Consider the following 23,296-nt stretch of genomic DNA (forward strand, 5'->3'; position numbering starts at 1 on the left):
CCAGCAGCAAACTCACCCTGCCGAGAGCCAAACCATAAAGTAAACTCTGTCTATAACACCCCAAAATGTGTCTCTGTTAGCCCAACCTAAACTTGGGAGTCACTTTATAGCTTTGCCTGCCATAAAATGTACAGTTAAGAGGCTCGTGGCGCCTAGATGAGGTTCATATCCGTTAGCTCGGAGCACAAGCACTGCCACCAAAAAAAACGATTTAACTTCATCCTTCGTGCTGAGAACTATTGTCTGGCTAAGAATTGGAGTGATGTATTCCAGAGCTCCAGATTAGGACTGTAATAAATTTCCACTCTGGTTGATAACAATAGGCCCAAAGTGTGTCAAAAGAGATTGAGAGTCAATGCCTCGTAAAACAGTGTGAGAGAAAAAGGAAGAACATGAGAGCTGAAGCATTATGTGGTCAAATTGTCCTAAAGGACACCAAAAAGCCCTTTGCCCTTTAGACGGGAGCAAACTCTGCCCTCATTTACTCATAAATACCCAAAAATTAGCAGCAAGACACTGTTTTAACTGTACACCAAGTAGGGAATCCTTCTGTTATTTCAACATCTATGCAAATATGGAAATAAAAATAACATTTCCATTGTCAACTTCCATACACACCAGTGGAGGACTATGAATGTGAAGGCAAGGGAAGCAAATAAATGCTGTATTTTTTCATGTTGTGAGCGTGAAAACGACCCTGAGGAGAGCTTTCAAGGCAGCAGAAGAAACATCATTGTAATTATGCCTTTAGTGAATATTCTACACATTCATCCCTTTTGTTTTGTGTATGGAAATGTTCTCATGAATCTTCTGGTATGCTTGTGGATGAAGCTGTCACTTCCACTGTTCCTCTTTGTCTTTTTTATGGATGCACACAGAATCTAATTCATCACTATCCGAGTGTAATTATGGAAATTTCTGGAGATTTGTTGGGAGTTCTGCAACAGCACTGTGCCATTTCTACAAAGGATCCAGAAGTCTCTAAAGGGGACGGAAAGATTTTCATGTTAATACTTGAGCGTGTTCATGCATATGAACAATCTTCATTGTTTCAACTGCTTAACTAAATAATGTCCTTTATGTTTTGAGTAATCATAAGAATTTTTTATTACTCCGTATTGAGTGCATTAAACACCACTGACTGTATACGTTTAGTTTAATATCTACAATGTGTTTTGTTCTGTCCGTCTACAGAAAGTCTCATTCTGTTTATTTTATGCTGTATGTGTCAGTGTGAACTATTAAACTGTCCATTTTTAATATGACAGCACATATGTCAACAAGAAATTTAGTCCGCACATTGTGATTTTGACATTTATTGTTGTTGGGTTTTTTTTCCTACGCACACAGCCTCTTTTTTGAAATGTCACTGAAATGCATGTAAAATGTCACAGTTTATATTTACAACAGTTTTGAAAGCATCAATCTGATCTAAGATCTTGCTAAAAGGATCTAAGGGTCGGACATTATGACCTTTGGCCCTGCCCTTAACCTCAGTCTTTCAATCTACATGCAATCACATTCTTCAGGCCCTCAACACATATAGGAATTCGATGAGGTTCAGCCAAAACCTTCCTCACATGCCTATGTCCAGGTTAGAGATGGTTTAAGGTAATAATTATTTGAACTACTGCCACAATCAACAATTATCTTTATTATCAATTAATCTGCCAATAGTTTTTTTGATTAGTATATTCATTGTTGGGTTAATAAAATGTTGGTGGAAAATCAAATCAAAATTTCCTGAAGCCAAGAGCGTCATCTTCCCGTTTCTTAATATTTAGTTCACTACGACATAGGACGGACGATGAAAAAGCAGCATATTTGATTACCGTAATCATTTCAGCTCATTTGTTGCATTTGAATATGCAGTTTAATTCCTGATTACTGTTATTAGTGATTCAGCGTCGTGTTTTTCACGTCTCAAAAATGTAAAATTTAGAAACCGACATAACTGTATAAGAGGGTTGTTAAATCTCTTTTACATGGCTTCTTACTGTTCAACTGAAATACTCTACAGTAATAATGGTTCAATGATAGAATCTGATTCTTCGCCCGCATCACCAGTATTTATCAATTCAGTGTTCGGGGGCCGTGCTGCTCTATAAGAACATCTAACTCGCAGCACGATGCACAACACAATGAACAGATCAATAGACCAGCATTCCCTCACAATGCCAACAACATCACAGCAGTCTCATAATAATAGTCTTTCTGCACATCTCTCCCCTCTACTCCCCTGGCAGCCTTCAGGCCCGGCCCAAAAAGCATCTCTCACATAAATCAAGCAAAACCCTGAGAGCTCAGCAGGCCCCAAGAGCATGCTGATCACCCCGACACTCATTCCCCTGCCGCTGGTCTCCTGGGCTGCCTCAGTCCTCAGGAACCCGTACCCTGGAGCCACAGACCCTGCCAGTCAGCCACAGCACGCAGAGAGGGTCCTTATTGGTTTGGGAAAGGGATGTCACAGACGTATGTCACTTTGATTCAGTGCCTGCAGACCAATGTGTGAGACGCAAGCGGATGCAAGCTGTGAAAAAAACAAATCAATATTTCTCAAGAGGTGCAATTCTGCACACACACCAGTATCCCAGAGAATTGCTTTACATGTATGGGACAAAAGGTTGTACCATACAATACATGGCACTGCTATTGTTTTTCCTACAGTATATTGCTATTATTGCAACATCAAATATGCCCACTCAATTGTTAGCCTGTGTTTTTGTTGTGCAGTATTGTACACAGTATTGTACACAGATGGTAGAGCAGACATAACATCAGAATTTACATAATACAGTACTATTTCTCATCGATATTTACAAGCAAAATGCAAGCCTTTTGTGGCATGGCTTGGCCCAGAGGGAATCAGACCTCCACTCTCATCATTCACTGTGATACAGTCATGCTACTAACCTAAAACACTGCCATGTAGTCATTATTACGTCAACCTGAGCGTGGTCTTTGACCTTTATTTCTGTAATTCTTCTGTTATTCTGCTCTTTCCTAATGCTTGGTTTCTAAAGCAGACGTGACACAGAAATAATAAAAAAACCAGAGTTCAACAAAACAAAAGCAGCAGGGATTAAAGAAGCAAGAGGAGGGTTACTTAAGGACTTCCTGATTCCACAGTTGTGTGACGACTCCCAAAGTTGAATCCCTATTGCATGCGACACACAGGATCGCTACCAAAGCACTCTGATGAGAGCAAAAATCTTTTGACAGGAAAACAAGGGGATATAGAGTGCAGACTCAGATGAGAGGGTACGTCGTCTAATCATGTGAAGAAAGAAGCATTTAAAATTCACAGTGATGAGCGCAAACAGCACATGAATAGGTTACTCAAGTATGTTCGAAATTAAATGATGTCAAGAGGCAGAGAAGACAACATCTTTGTTTCAAAAGCAACCGCTGAATGAGACATGTATCTGGCAGACTGATGAACACCTTTGAAGCTAGCTATCGTATACACTGTAGCTTTGTAGCTTTTGTGTACTATTTTCTTATTCTTGACATGTTATTCAAAACACACAAATCAATGGGATGCAAAAATAAGCACATAAAGAAAATAACATATAGATCTCTTAAACACGCTTGATTTTTAATACCCAAGGGTACCGATTATATAAAAATAATGATAAATCGTCACATTGAAGCAACCAGCCCACATCCACGAGAAAAATAGAATTGCTGTCTTACCAGGTCTCATCGTTCTTGAACTCAAGCTCTCCGTAGGTATCTTCAAAGTCCTCCCCTCCTCCTTTGGCAAGTCCTTCCACGGTGCGATAAGGCACAATGACTGTCCCCCTTGCTCCAGAAGTCCTTAGCACTTTCACTTCCATAGTGCATATGCTCTCACTCACGTGCACTGAGCTGCTTTCAAAGGTGAAGATGCCCGAGTGATCGTCATCCAGAATGGTCACAGTAGCCACAGCAGGGAAGCCCAGCATGGCCTTTGGATACGGGAGACTGTTAGGAGATAGCACCTCATCCTCAGCCTCCAGGACACGTAGGTTATTGAGGCGCACAAAAAAGTGCTCGTCCTCTTCAAAGATGTCATCATCTATGATGCCAATGCTTATTTCCTTGATCATCTCTCCTGGTTTGAACACAACCGAGCCCTCTGTGAATTCGTAGTCAGCCCCGGCATTAGCCGAGCCATCCTCTGTCTTATAATCCACGTAGATCGTCTTGTTGATGTCGCCACCCTTCCTGGTGATGGTCAGAATGGCAGCGCCACAGTTCTCGAGGCACTGGTAGACGGCAGGCTCAAAAGAGATCCGAGACACGTACTCATCTGGCTCCTCCACATGCACCTCTGGCACACTGGTGCTCTTTTTCGCCTGCTCTGCAACATGTTTCTTGAGAATATTTCCTGCGCCTGTCATCATGCGAGTAGCTTGGATACGGTAGAAGGCACGGCTCTTTTGCTGGTGCGAGAGAGCGTAATAGTTGGCCATTTCAACTAGCTGATCCAACTCTTTATCTGGGTGCTTCTGCTTCAGGTCTTTCAAGATGCGGATCATATCGCGGCGGGACTCATCTACCTCTTTGTTCTCAATCAAACCAATAAGATTGCTGGCTGCACCGCCATCCATGAAGTGAGAGTTTACCATCTTGCCATCCATCTCAATCCCCTTGGAGCGTTCAGTCTCCGTCTCAATGATGACACCCCTGTGTTTGTCGCTGCGATACTTCTTGTGCATGAACTTGTAGAAGAGTAGTCGTCTGTCTGCCACATAGGCAAGGATTACGCATATGGGGAAGAAGGCTAGTGTGAGTAAACCTTCCCATACCTGGACTTCATTGGGAGAGAACACAGCCAGGATCATGTAGAGCCATATGTACGCAAAGATGCTCCAGCCTGCAGTGATAAAGAACACTCTGAGGTGTTTGATTTTGCGTACCTCTCCTTGGGGTATGGCAGAAACACAGATGCCAACGATGACAAACATATTGAAGGCTGCACTGCCAACGATTGTGGAAGGCCCGAGTTCACCAGATTTGAAATCATGTCCACAAACCTCAATTACAGAGAGCATGATCTCAGGGGCGGATGAGCCCAAGGCCATGAGGGTGAGGTTGGAGACTGTTTCATTCCACACCCGGATGGTGGTGGTGGTTGTTTCCCCATTGGGCCTTTTGATGGTAATTTCCCTCTCCTGGGAAGTGATGACCTCAATGGCCGCCATGAAACGGTCGGCAATGATGGACACTCCAAGAAACATATAGATCAGGGCCACAAAATACACAATGACCCGTGCAATCTTGTCTCCCATGGAGGGATCCTCGGGATACCAGATGGGCAGGATGATCCCTGGATTACACTTAGAGTTCCCCTCACAGGTCGCATTGCTGGGGGTGAGAAGGGGACTCGGAGTGGTCCGGGCTTCTGCACATAGGAAGGCTACAGCCACAGAAACCAGCCCCAACCAGAGGCAGGCTGACGACCCTGGCTTCATAGGCCTTGAACCCTCCATGCACCCTTTTTCGTCTCAAGGGTCCTTACCACACTGACAATCCCTCTGGGATCCAGCACTGGGCTGTGCCTTTTCTCCACTCACCACCTAAACACAGCAGAAAGAAATTTCATTAAATATATTAACGTTATACACTCACCAGCCAGTTTATTGGGAACACCTGTGCAATCTAATACAATCCAATACAACAGCTCTGCCATAAATTCTACATATAATGCACCCCAGTACACCACCACCCACTACGACCTCAGTAATAAACATAAAGTAGAATTATCACCTTTCTGACGATGTCAACAAAAACTGAAAATGTATAAGCTTCGTAAATATAGAATTTATGGCAAAGCTGTTATATTGGATTGTATTAGATTGAACGGGTGTACCTAATGAAGTGGCCAGTGAGTGTATCATACCTTTATAACAAGAAACAAAGACTTTAGGTTCATATTTTATAAAGCGGTAAAACAAATGCACCATATTTTCTTGTCTTATTAGATTGATGAATGCATCTTTTACCAAATACATATTCATTATATTTATTTTATGCATTACTTATTAAAGAAACTGGAGATGCATTCATTTTTTAGTTACATAATAATTCAATAATTTATTTAATCACATAATGAAATGATTATCCAATCTAAGGGTATTTCCAATTTGTTTTAAATCCAAAGTCTGAAGAGTAGAAGTACTACAAATGTTTAAGAGTGGGTGTTTGCATTACACAGGGAGAAAAACACGGAAAAATGACAGGAATTTCTCAATTTTATATTTATATTTAAATGATCCTACTATCCTTTTGTAAGACTTCAATGAGTTTCTGCCTCCTGCTTTACAAGCAGCACAATCACGAGACCTTTATGTTATCTACAAGAGGCGGGCTGGAAAGTATTCTCCCATTATCAGAAATTCATGAGATTTTCAGGTCTGTAAAGCACTATGTGAACAATGTTGATAACATTAGTTTAATAAAATCATAGCTTGTGGGCTCATTTCAAATCGCAAAGTTTGTTTTCAATTTATACGTAGATACGTGCGTCCAATAATGTGGATTTGAGCCTGATTGTGTGAAATCTCAGGGGTAATACACAGCTCTGAACCAAACAGCTCGCTCAGCAGGCGTGCAATGTTGCCAAACTAAGCACTGTCCAAAATGTCGCATTGGCAAAAAAACAGCAGAGGGGAGGCAGGAGACTGTCAAGAGGCAAACTGAAACAAAGGGTACAGATGTCCCTTCCAAATTTATTATACACTGAGCCCTAAATGCACACTTACCACTTCCGCAAGAGAGCTGTATTACAATAACAATGCAGACAATGTCCGAATTCATAAAAGCTCCGACTAAGCATCTTACGCACCTCTTCAACTCTTATGAGACAGGACTTGATCATTCTTTTGTTACTAACAGCTGAGGCCAGAGGCACAAGAGCACAAGGAACAGTTAACCGCCTCAAACTTAGAGGATGTACGCTATGAGACGTAACAGAGGGGACTCATCAGAAAAAGCTTTCTTCTCAGTAGTACCTGTGATTATTTAGCGGTTCAGACGGTTGGGTGGGGACCCCGTGAAGCCTCCAGCACACCTATGGGTCCCTGAGGCACACAGATAGTTTAGTCTGAATTAAAACTATCTCTTCAGAGAGATACAGACAGAGCCATTTAATCACTCTGTCCTGAAGTCATGGGAGGATTACATTTTTTTTTTTTTTTTTTACTATCTCATTTGTTTCTTTTTGCTTTTGTTGACCTAAATGTTGTTTCAGTCTTTTTATATTTTGTACCTAAAAGTGCATTGTTGTGTTGGGGTTGATTACCTCTGGGTATGCGCTGATGGCACTTTAAGGCACACTGGATAAAAGCATCCATTAGCTGACATATTTTATGTTGTTTATTGCATGTTTAACTCGAAGTACACCGAATCTGAAGATTTTTTTAAAATTTCTACAACTACTTGAATTCCCAGGTGATACTTTTGGAAATGATATCTATGATCCAGACGGACCACTGGCCAGTTTGGATAGCTGACAAATATTTCAACAGAGGCATGGATAGACAAACAGGAGCTGGTGTGTTTGAAGCACTCACACCAATTTAAAAGCCAAATATTGCCTCTGGACCCCGAGCAATGTCAACACACACCTAATGTCTGCAAAAAAACTGGCAAGGATTCAGTCAAAGTCTTGTGTGCAAACTGCATCAGCAACACCACTGAATCTTGTCTGTAATGATATTACTCCTAAACATTTCACATGTACAAACATCTGCATCACTGGCAATATTAATAGATTGTCTTTTCAGGGACCATAGTGCTTTTTTAGAGTGATAAAACCTAAAAATGGAGGATATCTCAACTTGAAATGCTCTTCAGATGTTAAAAAAAGATGTTGATTGCAGCACAGTCTGATCTTGAGGACAGAGGAGGGGATGACAGCGATCGGCAGCAAGAGCAGGAGACAAGGAACTTAAGTTTAACTGAATCAGCAGAGCCACTTATGTGGACACAAGCCAGCTATGCAAGCCCTGTGAGATCCGACAGCAATGAGCACAAACAAAAACAACGGGGAAATAATTGAGTGACAAAGTTGTGACTTAATGAGAGAAAAGTTGAATGTGAAAACTAAGGCTTTTTCACTGGTTTGGATTTGTGTTTAAAACAGCAACTTTCTGTAGAGGTGTAAACTTTCAGGATGTAGGCAGGTATGTTTATTGCTCAAATTTGATGAAGTAAACCTCTAACATGTACTGTAAACTTGACAACTGACACTAATGATAAATAGGTTACTGACAGCAATGGGAAGCTTAAAGATAATATTCTTCCTGTTCTTTTAAATTGTTCTTCTTCCTGTTTTAGAGTCAGAGCTGCACTGCTGACCTGCTGGCTTCTCCTTTTGCATGAATACTAGCCCGGGTAAATGGGCAGAAACTGCAATGAAGCCAAAATAGACACAGCATTCAGAATCTCTTCAGAAACCTCTCGACATCTTACAACTGAGGTATGACAATGATTAAATAACTACTCATTTATCCAATAATTGATATACTAGAAGAAGGGTATCCCTAAATGAAAGTGTCAGATTAAAATAAACTCACATATTTTACACTAAAATTACATCAGCAATTGTCAATTAAAAAGCAAAATGATTCAGAATCACTCAGTTAAATATACAATTTCTAATCTTATGAGCAATGGAAACACAGCATTGAAATATGATCAACTTTTAGGTTGATGTGGGGAACCTGTTAGCCAACAGTTGCCTATTTACACATCCAGCAGACACAGAACAACATTAGCATTCATTTGGAGTCTGTGTTTCTGGCCTTCTGATGAATATAAATCCAACATTGATGCTCCTTTCAGCTCTGATTGCTCTCTAAGTGCTGAGGAAAATATCAGGCTCTTTAGCTGCTGGATTCAACAATTATGTTCACCTGCTGGTAACTAACTGTGTCTGCTGTTTGTTGCTGGGCAGGTAGTATACAGTCTGTTTTCTAAAAACATCCAGTCTAGAGCCAAAAACGACAATATGAGAGGAGTAAGAGTGAACCAAAACTATTAAGTTATAGTGCGGAAAATCAAAACAGTGAGCTGAAAGACAGTGAAAAGCTTAGTGAAGCAATGAGGAACTGAGAGGGGAACAGAGAGGGGTGATAACTGTCAAGAAGTCACGCGATCCATTGTTAGCATATTAATTATAGCTACTTTAAATGTGTTCAAATGCAAATATTGAGGAACTCTTGTGTTTCCATGTATGATTGTATGTTTTAAGTTTTACAAATGAGAAAAAACAAAAGCCGCTCTGCACCCGCTTTATATACACCAAGTGTTGCTCTCATTGCCCAGTGCACACGGTTTCAGGCATTTGGAGAAATCAAAAGATTGACAGGCCTGCCATGCGTAGTTACTGTTGCTATGCTATGATTGAACAATGACTGTTCTGGCGAGAAGTTTAGTGAAAAGTCAATTGCGTTTCCAAACGCGACTTAATTGGAAAGACAAATTAGCATTCTAATGTAATTTATACGAATTTAATGTAATTTCTAGGAATGCAGAAACCTACAGTTCCCATGACACAACTCTCCCTCACTGAACCCTCCCTGACTGCTAAATACCTGCAGCTTTCAAACGACACAGTCCGAGTGGGACCAAGATAACTCTGATGACATCACCATGGTAATTTTCTTACTTCAGAAAGCTCCTCCAAGGTCACAGATGTTTTTATGCAACTGTTTTTATAGGCTGAGTCCTACTCCTTATGATGAGGAAACTGATCTAAACTCTAGCGGAGTGGCCCTTTAACAGAATCTTAATAATACAAATAACACTGGCAATATAGCTAATAGGGACTGGGTGATTGATTAATTGACTGACTGATTGAGAGACCATTCAAGAGACACAACCTCACAATGTTCTGCAATACTATAAAGTTAATTAAAATAATTACATTAAAGCACTCAGACAGACTGTTCAGGTATATGACCTCACAAGGATTTTGTATTTTAAATATTGATTTTCTTTCCCCGACACAAATTGCAATGGGTGCTGTTAGGCGATGGAGAGTGAATGATTCCATTTCTCTGTGTGTACCACCATTAGAGCCATGACCCCTAAATTAGGAGCTACACAAAACAATTTGCATACTAATTACTGTTTTAAGGATCGTATTTTGCATCGTGCATGTAGGAGTGGGGCTGTCACTGAAGTTTAATCAAGACTGCTCTGCGGCTACCACAAAGTATTTAAATCCACAGAAAAGACAGAACTGAACTTAAGAGCGATATTGCAACTGACGTATCTAACTTCAGGGTGAAGTTCAGCTTTGACGTATACGGTATTCCAATTAATTCCAACTTCGACCTCTTCAACCACAAATACTTGCTGGTGAACTCACTTTAACTCAGTATTCAACATTTCAGCTCTTTTTCCTGCTTGGAAAATAGAGCTTAGTACTATTGACTAAACCACATATCACTAAATATTTCACTTAACTCTTACAATGAATATTAATTATAGGTTGTATAAGTCATACAGTATTTTAAGTTAAACTTTGTGTGGATCTGAACTGTATAAGTTTAATTTTTTTTTAAAGAAGTCAATATTTCAACTATGAAATGACAAAAATTCTGCTTCATAAAGCTTCATATCATAATATGATAGGGCTGTTTATTAATATATTGTATCACCCAGCTAATAAAGGGATTGCTTGGTCTTTATGGAGATACCTGTCGTTGTATTTTAACTTAAGTACATATTTCAACCTGTCAAAACATCGCTTTAACTGTATTTCTATAATTTAATTTGTGACAATGTGGAAAAGCCTACAAACAACATTAAGACTATCATCAAAACATATTAATACTCTCCATTTATGACTAACTGTTTGAATCCCTTCAATATCAAATATCACAGGTTTATCTGTCTTTGAGATTAAATCATTAGTTGATTAAATGTTTAGTGTTAGTCAATCAGCTGCATCTTTATCAGCAAATCAATTCATCATTTGAGTCATTTCTTTAAGCAAAAAAGCCAAAACTACTCAGATGTAAATATTTCTAATCTAATTTTCTTTGTCTTCTGATATTAAACTTAATATATTTGGGCTTTGGACTGTTAATCAGACAAAACAAGCAATTTCAATATGTCAAATTTGGGAACTTGTGAAGAGCTTTGTATTACTATTTTATTGAAATGTTATGGAATAGAGAAAAATACTACTCAGAATAATTCATATTGAAAGTTATGGTTGCAGTTTTAATCAGTCCAACTCTACATGACAAACACTTCTAAAATAGTGCATTTTAATGAGAGAAACGCACATTAATGTTTAACTTAATGCATCTTTAAGCAACCACATGCTCACTCTCATATATTCCCTGCCTGATGCAGGCAGCGTTGAGAGGAAAGACAGGCTGCTCTGCTCATGGATCCCTTTCCCTATTTTGGGAAGAAGGTCTTGTTGTTTAAGGAGGATATTTGAGATCGGCTTTAAACACGGCCTCAGCAGACACATGGAGAGCCACAGCTGTTGCTGATTAATCATCATAAGGCCGTTTCGCTCACTATACCAATGTCAGTGTTATACCTGAGGGGGGAATCCCTGCTGGAGCACCCATAGGCCCGCACTACAACTTAAAGGATGCATAGATGCCTGTATAGATGCACAGTGGGTTTACCAGCCTTTATCATCTCCCTCCTTAAGTAAATACCCATCATTTCTCTCAGGAAACTCTTGAAAATGAACTCTTAACAGTGGCAGATCATTCAAGAAAAGCCAACAAAATACAAGTTAAAGATTCATATTTTTTTTTTAAAAACTGGAAATCCATGTGTGAAGCCAATGAGCAGCAGGACGGGCTCTGCAGGCTGTAACAACGGGTATGTGTTACTTGCGATGACAGACGCCAATTATTTTAATGGCACACCCATTAGACGCTATCACGAATCCATTTCAGCCCGTTGCAATGGATCATATCTGCACAATGAAGGAGAGCAGCGGGAGTAGATACACAGGTTAAAGCCTGGCAGGATGAAGCGCTCCGGAGTGAAGGACCACATCCAGCTCTCATCAGTTATCGACTGTATGTGCAGCTACATGGCTCTTTAAAATGCACCTATATGGTTCCTGAGATGTGTCATGTAATTTACTAGAAATGCCTGTTTGTGTGCTGCTGTTTATTAGCCTACTGATGGTATTCCAGTTTGCATTAACACAGATTATAATATCAGTTTGCATCATGCGTTATTCATAACCTACCTGGATTTGTATTCCGGGGAGTTTATGTAGAGATGCGAAATAGCTCCTGTCCTCCCCCTTTTATTATTGTTTTTTGCCGTTCAGATCAGCCTGACAACAGTCTCAGTATAATCTCGCTGTGTGGATCTCTTGAGTCAAACGTGCTCCTCGGACCAAAATCCCCCGGTGAAGCCGCGGTGCCGTCCTCATGCACGGAGAGGCAGGTCCCCAGCCTGCTCGGTATTGGCGATTGGATCAAACCGGCCAGAGGTGATCGCCTTTCGTCCTCTCCTGCCTTGGCGCCCTCCTCCCCAGATCCTCCCTGTCTGACGGATTGACCGGGTCGCAAAGCTGTCAATGACGAGGGAGGAGGAGGAGGAGGGAGTAGGAGGAGGAGGGAGGGGGTCGGTATTTTAAGGTTGCACCCGTCGTAGAGATGGATCTTCTTGAGCCCGTCCGCACGGCTCTCCCTCCTCCTGCAAGAAGCCGTGAATCAGCGCTCTCCACCTCCTCCTCTCCAAATCTATGATGTTGGTCTTGTAGGTATAGTCACGGACACGCAGCTCCTCTTTTGCCGGCTGTCTTTTCTACAGATATGGTATAACAATTAATAATAAACACTGTCTTACAATAGAAACGCGCTCAGCTGTGCCTGCTGGAGTTTGTGCACCATCGGAATGGCCACGACTTGTCTCCTCTGCGCTGGCTGTCAGTCAGCTGCTGGAGCTTTTCAGTGGCTGCTGGAGATGAGCTTTATCTATTAATTGTCATCCTCGGATAATTATTATTAATATTAGGCGTATCTCTCACGCGGTGTAGGTGTGGAAATGGTTGCGCCCTACAGCCCTCCGCCCCCCATTTCTAAAAGTCACACAGACAGGCACTGTTAGGCGCGCAACTACGTCACCATCAGCTGAGAGCAGAAACCTGCACCACAAACCACGAATATCATCCAGGCCCACATCCGACCATGACAACTGTGCAGAGGGAGGGGAGTTAGGAGTAAAAAAAGAAAAGCTTATAATTAAGGTATCACTCGCTATTTTACCATTGAACAACTCTGCATGTTTGGTAAAATCCTGCTAATTCTGGACACACGAATGGGTGACAGCAGGGGGACGATCACTCACTGAATCACTGACATTTAATCTGGACACATGCCACAAATACCACAACGGGATGCTGATTAATAGAAACGGACTACAAAGAGCTAAGTGGCTCCCCTCTCAGAGCAAATTTGTAGTTAAAGAAGCTAAAAAGTTTGCAGCTTAATGAGCGTGATATAATTGAAATGTATTGGGTTTGCACAGATATGCAGTAACTGTAAAACTATACAAAATATTATAAACAGCAAAAGAAACACTTTAAATGTCATGAACATTTGTAGTTTTGTGTGCAAATACTGAAATGTGAAATGTTTTAGCAAAGCCACAGCCTTTGTAGGATTTTATATAAAAAGTTAAGACTACATAGTGTGTCCCCCTAGTCTACTGGTCGAGATGTGTGCCAAATAACTCTCTCCCTTCAACTTCTGCCATCTCTCCACTATCCCCATAATAAAGGCCCCCAACCAAAAAAGAAGTTATACATATCATACTGCACAAGTCAGAGTTATTTCTATGATCAAGGGCAGATTAATTGATAGTTATACCAGAATAACTCTCTTCAGATTGTTAGAGATGTAACAAATAAAACTAAACTATGGGCTAAATTTCAACCTGCTACACAGATGACAAGTCAAGTATTAGAAGTGTGATAGTTCAACATCAGAAGGCCTTTACACACATGCAAAAAAAATCCTGCCCCCAGAGTCTTGGCACATTTTCATTCTCAAACACTCATCACCACTTGTGTTTCTTTGTGTCCCCGGTCTTGCAGTTGCATTGCACAAACCCAATGATCTTCCATTCCCGGCTAGATGCATTACTACCCAGTAGATAATGAGCTTCACTGGGCACACAGTCCTTGATGCAGCACAATCACGCATAACCACTGCTGACGAGACAGACAAAGCCCCAGAGACTGGAGCAAAGCAGGAGCATGTTGACACTGCCACCACCTCTAGTTATACAGTATAAAACAGGCCTGACGGATTGTGGGGGGGGGGGGCTAAAAGTCCCACAGCTAACAAGAGTGTATATAAAATTAACACAAGTATTTAAAAGACTTTTGAATTAATGAACAATTAATCAATAATGAATTACCATTAATCCACCCAGAAACAAATCCAACAACATACTGTGGAGAGACTTAGAGCAGTTATTACAATATGCAAGTGAGTCCTTTTCTTTTGGGATGGAGCCTATATGCAAAGCAGGAAAAATCAATTGGATCCGATTTTAATTACATAGTCCGGCACTGTGGTACAGAATCTTATTAGCCTGTTCAGATTTCCATGCTTGTTAAATTCAAATATGAAATTCAAAAAACAATCACTTCCCCAAATGGACGGGGTGGATGGAGGGATGGAGGAGAGGAAGAGGAGGAGGTGGAGGGGAGGAGAAGGAAGGGGTGGGGGTATGAACAGCCAATCTGGCAGCCTTCACCACTTCTCCCATCCGCCATCCGCCATCCTCCGCTCCTCTCCATGTAAAGCTGTAATTAGTATGTAGAATATGGTTGGATTTTTTAATGAAGTTTTCTTATCTGCAGGAAAAAGGGTGGAGGCAGGAAAACACACTGGACAGATTTGTTTGCAGGCCGCCGCATACCTGCAGCCACCATGCATCCTATGATTGGAATTCAATGTCGCCTCTTGCCTCTCTCATCAAAGTCCTCCATGCGTACAGTGATGATTAATGGATTATACTTGTAATCAACACACCAGGCCTCTGCTTGTGCTTCCCACTGAGAGGAGCAGCACTTACAAGGGCGGTCGGCTTGATGGCTGTAGCCCTGAAACTGACTTGGCTGCATTGATTCGCAGAGTAAAGAAAAATCAACCTATCCCCTCCTTTGCTGTTTTTCCTCCTTCTTGTTTTCGCCACAGTGTACGCTTGACGGAGGCTGCGGTCCCTGGATCGGTTTAGTTAAAATGTCTGGCATGCAGCCGCAGAGGTAGCAACAGGGAATCTGGAGCAGGGAGAACGATACAGTACAGCGCGAGAGAATAGTGCTGCACTTGCACTTTGTGATTTGTATTTTTCTCGCTCCCTCTTTCTGTGCTGCGCTCGGCACTCTGCACATGCTGATAATTTGTAGGCTAAAGTTGCAACAACTTCAGTGGAAAAGGTACATACTCACACACACACACACACACACACAAACAGTCAGGCAGTGACACCGGTGAGAGAAATACCTCCACACCTTCACCGCCACCACCACCCTCAGGCGACGTCCACTTACGACGGTCAGTAATGAATAGTGAAGCTGTGAAATGAGAAAGGTAGAGTCACCTCACATCAGGATCGAAAAGAAGTCTGGAGGGCCATTTCCTGTCACCGGTGTGGTGAATGTGTGAGTGTGAGTTTGTGTGTGTGATGTGTGTCCCACAGAGCAAAGCACCAACCTTAAACCCTCAAAGGATAAGGTCACCATGTTTTAAGTCTGTCTTAAAACAACAGTCAGGTGGCCCAGATGAACATTGTAAGGGGTTTTTGCTTGTGGTAATCGTTCCTTCTGTTCATACTGACCATTAAAAGATCATTTACTAATGTGATTTTAATGTAAGTGAAAATTTACAGTGCTTGTTTTGTCCAAAAATGTATTAAAAAGTTTATCTGAAGTTAATGAGAGTCAGAGGATATCCTACAAAGTCACAACATTTTTAATAAAAAAAAATCCCTTTATGTTTTTCTTTGGTTTGCCTGTTGAGTAGCACCAGAAAGAGGTTTTTGAAATTTGGTACTATAAAGACACTAAATTTGACATTTGATATTGACTCCAAGTTAAATCTCCAGAGGTTAGCAGAAACAGGATTTTCAGCTTCTGTTTAGTTGCCCTAAATGCATTTCTTCTCTGTAGAATTTTAAAACATGCATAAATGGCGGCCTATTTCCCAAATTTGGGTCATTTATTCTCATTGTTCCATTGCCATGTATGATGACATTCAATTCCTACACACAGAGGTTTTAAATTATCGCTCACTTATTAGGTTGTACTGGTGAAATTCATCCTGTTCTTGCCTGTAGGTTAATAAAACACTCATTAATGTTGTCACCTCTAATCTTTCACTATTACGATGTGGACAGTTCTGGAGCAGCTTTTTGGTCCATAAACAGTGTGATGACCCAAGTGTGATGCTCAGTAGTTGTAATCATGGAAAAACTACTTTACCACCATCGTCATCATCATCATCTAAATACATAAGATAATAATGGTTTTAACTATGATATATGTCAAGAATTTTGATAAGAATGTGTATTTATAGTGTACCAACATTTGTGTATAAGCACTGAAATATTAGCGGCCAATATTCAATTTCCAGCTTCTCCAATATGAAGATTCACCGCTTTTCTATGTTTTATATGATTATAAATTAAATATCTTTGGGTTTTGCAAGTTGAAGTTGTCACCTTGGGCTCTAGAAACTTGTGATGAGCATTTCATTAATAATTTTTACATTATTGAAGTAATTGAAAGATGAATCAATGATAATAAATAATCTTCAGGTGCAGCTGTACTGTATGTGTGTGTGTGTGTGTGTGTGTGTGTGTGTGTGTGTGTGTGTGTGTGTGTGTGTGTGTGTGTGTGTGTGTGTGTGTGTGTGTGTGTGTGTGTGTGTGTGTGTGTGTGTATTTTTATCCAACCCCTTTTGTCCCAGATAGGAAACAAAGCCAGTGAAGCTGTGGCCAGTGAGAGCCTTAACCTTCACCACCGCTACTGACTCACTGAAATGTCACTTACAGAGAGCTGTACAGGATCAAACGACAAAAAATAGACTTATTCTACATAAAGGAGAAAGGAGGAAAGAAGGGAAAGTGAGCGGGGGAAATGGCCCCTGTGCTTATTTTATTTAGGCTCTCCCTCTTTCTCTCTTCCTCTTCCACTCTCTCTCTCTCTCTCTCTATCTCTCTCTTTCATTTCATTTCTATAAATAGACAGACGCTTGGCAGCTGAGGGGTAGTCCACGCAGAACAAATGCACCCCCTGGCTGTTTCACTTCATTCCCCACATAATGAGCCAGACGGAACGCGCACAGATCGCCGCCGTCACTTCCACTCTCCACAGGACGGATGCAGGGGCCACACGTTGCCATGGAGACGTGGCTGTGGGGCAAAAGGGGGCCCGGGCAGCATCGGCACGCAAACCCGAGACCCCTCCGCCACTGCCTGCCTGCCTGCCTGCGTGGTTCACAAGAGCTGACCTCTCTCGCCTTGATCTCCGCCCTTCCCTCATCTCTCCATCCTCTCTCTTCCTTTCATTCAGCACCATAAGGCACGGGGAGAGTCCAGTGTCCTGCTCGTCTTCCGTGCATCGTGTCTCTGATGTAATGGAGTCAGTGCGGGTATCCCTCTCTCCCTCTCTCTCTCACCCATCTTCCTCTGCAAATATATTCCGGACCAGTGAACCACTGAATGCTCAGCTCCAATAGCTGCAGCTGCAGAAGTGGCACTCTCCATAGACGTGTGCGCACATAGTCTCTATGGATATTATTTGAGCTGAAACCATATAGCGTTGGGATCCATGTTATATCTGCATTGCACTCTCTGTATATTTATGGACTGTCAAGGTTTTATTTGAGGAGAGGATTTATTAGTGCAGGGTAGTCAAGGTTATGTAGCGTTATATGAGAAATATAACCAGCTCTTCCTCTCAACATGATTATGTGAACACACCTGTCTATCAGGCCCATGCATGCATGTGTGGATGATGGGATGTCAGTGGTTCTCCTCTGTGTATTTTCGTAAAGGATCATTTCACTCAAATTACTAAAGCAACACATTCAGTCTCCTCTATTTACTGGAAGCCTGTTTGCTGAGGTTCTAAAATATGTCTCGATCGTCTCTGCGATTTCAACACTGCTGCAAAGTGAAAGGAGTTATTTCGGGCATCCAGGTTTTCAGAGGTAAAAGCATCGACTATAAAAAGAAGGGGGAAAAAATTGGATGTAGTCACTGTAATGTACCACGGTGTATTAGGGCCATATATGAACCAAACAATGAAAATAAAATTAAAAAAATACTGACATGGAGGAGGGGGGATAACATTTCAAGAAAAAAATGTAATTTCTGAGAATCAAGTCACACATTTCCAAGAACATTCTACCAAGAAGTCACATAGCCTCAGTGCAACACTGGAGAGACGTCGCTTGTCGTGCATTATTCCTGCCGTGGAAGAGCTGATCAAATTGAACTTTTAGCTTTTATTTAGCAATAAGAAGATTCTTCTGTAACCGAGCATTATAGACACCCATACTTAAATAGGTTATAAAATAAAAACACAGAGGCTCCACTGCTTGAAGAGGAAGGCCACACATTTATTACTCTTCACTTATCTGATCACACGTCAATCTCTGCTCATCCACATACACTCACTTCCAATCTGTGTGATTGCTTGGCAGTGACTTTATAATGTCGGAAAATATCCACTTTTTTAATAAATGTTTTTTTTCCCTCTAAATATTACCCTCCCTCCCCCACGTCAGTAAGTTCAGTTCATTTCTTTTTAAAACATATATGGCCCTAATACGCCTTCATAGTAATGTCACCCATTGGTTTGAATACTCCCGTTTAGAAGCCTCGAGTTTGGCATTTTGATTTTCGCAATTTTGGATGTTTGGAGCCAGAAGTGATTTGGACTAGGGGGTGGAGCTGACAGGACCCTATGCTAGCTGCTTGCTTGTTTAGCAGGGTGTATTTACAGCCCAAGCTTACTGTAACTGTGATAATGCTACTGCTAATTTCCACTACAGCGAAAAACAGGCTTGAAACCATTAAAACAAAATGTACATACCAGAAAAACTGAACATCCGACTCCTTAGAGAATCTTTTAGTACAACCACTGAACAAGACTTTTTAGGCGACACAAATTTTACAATTACCTTTCATGAAGTGAAAACATACTGAAATAGCAACCTACACTCTGTGAATCAGGGGTTGCTGTTGTAGAGACTTGGCAATCACAACTTAACCATTCTGCATTGAAAACGACTTGAAACATTGAGATCTTAAACTTCATGGGAAAACTGGGTTAACTGGAGTAAAATCAAACCCCCAAAGAAGTCGGGTCATATTCTCATTGACTTCCATATAATGGGACTTGTTTTTGGAGTCAGTGGGGTCGCCCCCCTTCATGCCTATGTTAAACTCAGGGGTATTTGACAGGTATGAAATCTCCCAGTTGTATCAACAGCACAAAAGATTATAAACTCTGTCAGAAAATATTTGTGTCTTTGATTTTTTTTTAAATAAAAAAGTAAAAGCGCTCCGGTGCATAAAAGCAAACAGTCAGGTTCATTTATCAAGCGGATTTAAGTGAGAAGTAACCAGTGTGCCCTGCTAGTGGTGAAGAAACATGATATACTGAGAAGTTTAAAATAAAAAAGGCGTTTTGTTTTGCTATGATAATGCATGCACTCAATATAAAGATGGATGGACATAGCGAAGTGTGACCAGGAATGTATAACGTGAACCAGTGTGTGACCAGAGGAGGTGTCCACATTACTCTTAATAAACCAGAGGACAAGCTGTCAATAGTTGTTGATTTTTTGTTTTTTGCAGACTTTTTCATTAGTAAAGAGTCATTTAAAGACAATGAGGTCAAGATCATCCAAAGTAATAGGCCAACTGTTTCTACTTTATGTTGGGGTTTTTAAATGTGTTTTTTTTCTAAACTGTGAGAATTTGTATTTTTTTATCACCAGCACTGATATACCTGGTTAAGTAAAACTGACATCTGAAGGATTAAATACAACCAGGTGTAGGTGAGATTATGTTGTAATTTAGGTGAAATGATCCTTTAACAAGACAGTATTTTCATTTAACTCAATATCTGTATCTCTACACTTAATGTGTCTTAAAGGACGGGCTCATAACTTTTCAATCCTGTCTTAAAACAACGGTCAGCTGCCCAAATGAACATTATATAAAGGTTTTTCTTATTGTAATCATGTATCCTGTTTATACTGACCATTAACATATCCCTTCATAATGCACTTTAAATGTATGTGATGGTAAACACAATCCATAACCTTAAAGCTTCAAAGAAATGGATGCCACCTAAAAGTTCACTGATAAAGCCATCACCAACAACCATCCTGATTCAACATCAATAATTCATATTTATTATAATAATAATAATCTTTATTTGTATAGCACGTTTCAGACAGAAAACACAGCTTCAAGTGTTTTTACATTCAAACAATAGAAAACAGAAATAGGGTCATGTTAAAAATGCAAAAAATACAACACATCAAGTGTAAAGTGTTGCAAATAAAATGATTGGAATAAGATGAAGTATGTTACAGTATTCAATATAAAAAACAATCACTTGAAAATGCAGTTAAAACCACGACTAAACAAATTATAAAACCTAAAAACCTTTAATTATTAAAAGCTAAGTGAAATTGATATGTTACCAGTTTTGTAAAGATGCTCTCCTTTCTGAGAGATAGATGAATGCTGTTCCTCTGTTTAGGATTATAGTTATAAAAAGCACTTTGTGATTTCATTTCATGGGAACTTTAAATACCAAAGCAAAGAGTTGTGCTTTCAGCCTGGTTTCAGGATTCACAAGAGGATCCAATTCACAATGTTACATAACATTTTTTATTTCTCCCTTTGAACTGAATGATCGTGTCTCTAATCTCTGCGGAAAAATGTCTTCTTGTGAGATAATACCAGTGGCAATTAATCATCATCTGGAGTGTGTTTTGAAAAGGAGGGATTTTTCCATTCATCAGGGGCCAATAAGAGCTGCGAGGATCAGGCAGCAGCCGCTCTGATTCAGGGGAAACCAACATGATAGCGTGGCCGAGCTGGAGGATGCTAGGGATGTTTGTGTTTCAGGGTCCCCGAATTTCAAGACACAACATGATTCTTGTTTCTCAGACTTCATTAATTCTCCGGCACATAGAACGCTGTGGTAAATATTGAATTCGATTTCCTCTTTTCTTAGCCTTGTCCAATGAATATTTAAAAGTGTTTTCATGCATTTTCAAATGAAAAATTAAACAGCACGTGAAGGGGCGGGGTATTTCAAATTAGAGCTTCCGACTCATCATGCATCGTGACAGTTCACCTATAGTACAATGGTAAGGGGCTCTCCGGATTGACCCATTTTGACCTCTGACCCACTACACCTACCTCAATAATAGAACTGTAGTGTGCTGTAACATATCTTTTGCTTCACCGCCCTCGAGTCTCTTTCACGTGGTTCGCTTGAAGTGAGCTCTGAGGAGAAGATGTGAGGCTGTATGGCTTTGCACAATTAGCGAAACCAGGGATGTTTCACCACACCTACACAAACACCAGCTACAAAAAACCCTATAATGTAAACTTCAAGGGGAATTAAAGTAGGAAACAAAGAACAATGAAACCAGACTAAATAAATTGAATATGAAGATGAAAGTGCAACCACCTTAAATTCATTTTACATGCTATTAAGTGTGAAGAATAGTTTCCCTGTGTTAAAGCCCGGCAGATGAATGTGCTCTGCTCATTATTCAGAGTAACAGGGACTCTGTAATAATGCTGCTGTTTAATTTTTAAATGTAATTTCTCTATGCTATGAGCACCATAAACAAAATTACATTTAAGTTGATTATCGGGGGAGGGGGTTGAGGCAGAAATCAAAGACAGATGTCTCAATTTAGATTCAATTAAACTGCAGGTATATAAAGAAATCTTGTTTTTGTTGTTGGTAATTTGTAAAATGAACAAAGTCTTTAATAGAATAATAAAATATGCAACATCAGGTGCAGCAACCTGACCCATCTATTTTGGGTCTCATCCAAAAATTTTAGAAGTCTAAGAAAAAATATTTAATTTAGTTAGTATAATAATCAGGAAACAAATAATTAGGTTGTTCTGAAAGCTTCCTAAAACCTACCGTCTGTGATCCAGCGGGTTTTCATTGTTTTGTAAGGTCATCACTTAAAAGGATTATTTTAATAGAAAGGAAATCAACCACCACTCCTCATTTAAAGTAGTGGCTCAATGATAACATTTCCTGTCTTTATTTAGAAGAGATTACGTACTCCTCGTCTGACTCACAGCATCTGAGGTCTCTCTCCTCATTATATCAGATGGCAAATTGACTCGGAAGCAACTTGCAGTAGTACAGTGTGTTGATTTATGTGCCCATCCGAGTGTGGCTCTATTCATTTGAGCTATTTCTGTTAAAATCACATCTTGTTGGACATCGCTGGGCTTTGACAGTGTGCAGACAGTTTCAGCCTGTGTGGACATTTTCATCAGGCAGCCACTGTATGGACACTGAAGCGTATCTTGGCATACAGGGACAGTTATTTGTCACACTGAAAACCTTTTTTATTCCCTTTTTTCTCTCTCTTTTTCTTTGTCTGATTGTCAGCATGTGGAACACAGTCAGGGATTTCTTTTCTTTCCAGGAACTAAATGAACAAACACACTTCCATCTAACAGTCAAATGCTTATTGATTTGGTTGTGTTGTGGTATAAACTTGTTCTCAAAGTTCAAAATGTAAAAAGAGAAATATAATGCAAGCCATGATAAGTGGTATGAAATTGTTATGTGTGAAGATGAGGCATTTAAAGGAATGTAATAATTAAAATTAAATGGATGCTTGTGTATACTATAGATGGCTGAATGTCAAATTTAGTGCATGTTTGTCAAGTTTTGCTGCAATTTTGAACAGAAAACTAGAAGTAGGTGAATGAATGTTCCTTCTACATGCTCATAGTATTACATCTACAATACTTCTTCTTCATTAAAGCTCACTAAATAACAGTCAGAGAGATGTTATTGATTCCTTAAACAAAATGCTGTTTCGACCTGCCCCATCCTCCTACACAGGAGGGGTCAGAGGTCAGCGGTCAGCATCTGTGGTGCTGGCAGGTATTCAGTTTCAGTGTTGTGCTGAAAGACAATTCAGCTGTGTGGACGGTTATAAACACAAGAGTTCAAACCGGCATCCACTGGGTGAAGGACGGCTTCTCTAACCATGAGAAC

At 40.4% G+C, this 23,296-nt stretch overlaps 1 protein-coding gene across 8 annotated transcripts in view; it reads right to left on the reverse strand.

The window, feature by feature from the left end:
- Positions 1-5,560, reverse strand: part of slc8a3 (solute carrier family 8 member 3) — a 107,439-nt gene extending 101,879 nt beyond the window's left edge. For 5 of the 8 annotated variants that reach the window (XM_062440110.1, XM_062440106.1, XM_062440108.1 and 2 more), the window contains exon 1: positions 3,697-5,348. In XM_062440110.1, coding sequence (XP_062296094.1) covers positions 3,697-5,276 — 1,580 coding nt within the window. In that variant the 5' untranslated portion in view covers positions 5,277-5,348. Of the gene's footprint in view, positions 1-3,696 lie in introns of all 8 variants that reach the window. The other 3 variants (XM_062440102.1, XM_062440104.1, XM_062440103.1) reach the window with 1 other exon arrangement.
- Between the last annotated feature and the right edge of the window lie 17,736 nt (positions 5,561-23,296).

This window comes from Scomber scombrus, chromosome 19, assembly GCF_963691925.1.
Source record: "Scomber scombrus chromosome 19, fScoSco1.1, whole genome shotgun sequence".
Taxonomy (NCBI): domain Eukaryota; kingdom Metazoa; phylum Chordata; class Actinopteri; order Scombriformes; family Scombridae; genus Scomber; species Scomber scombrus.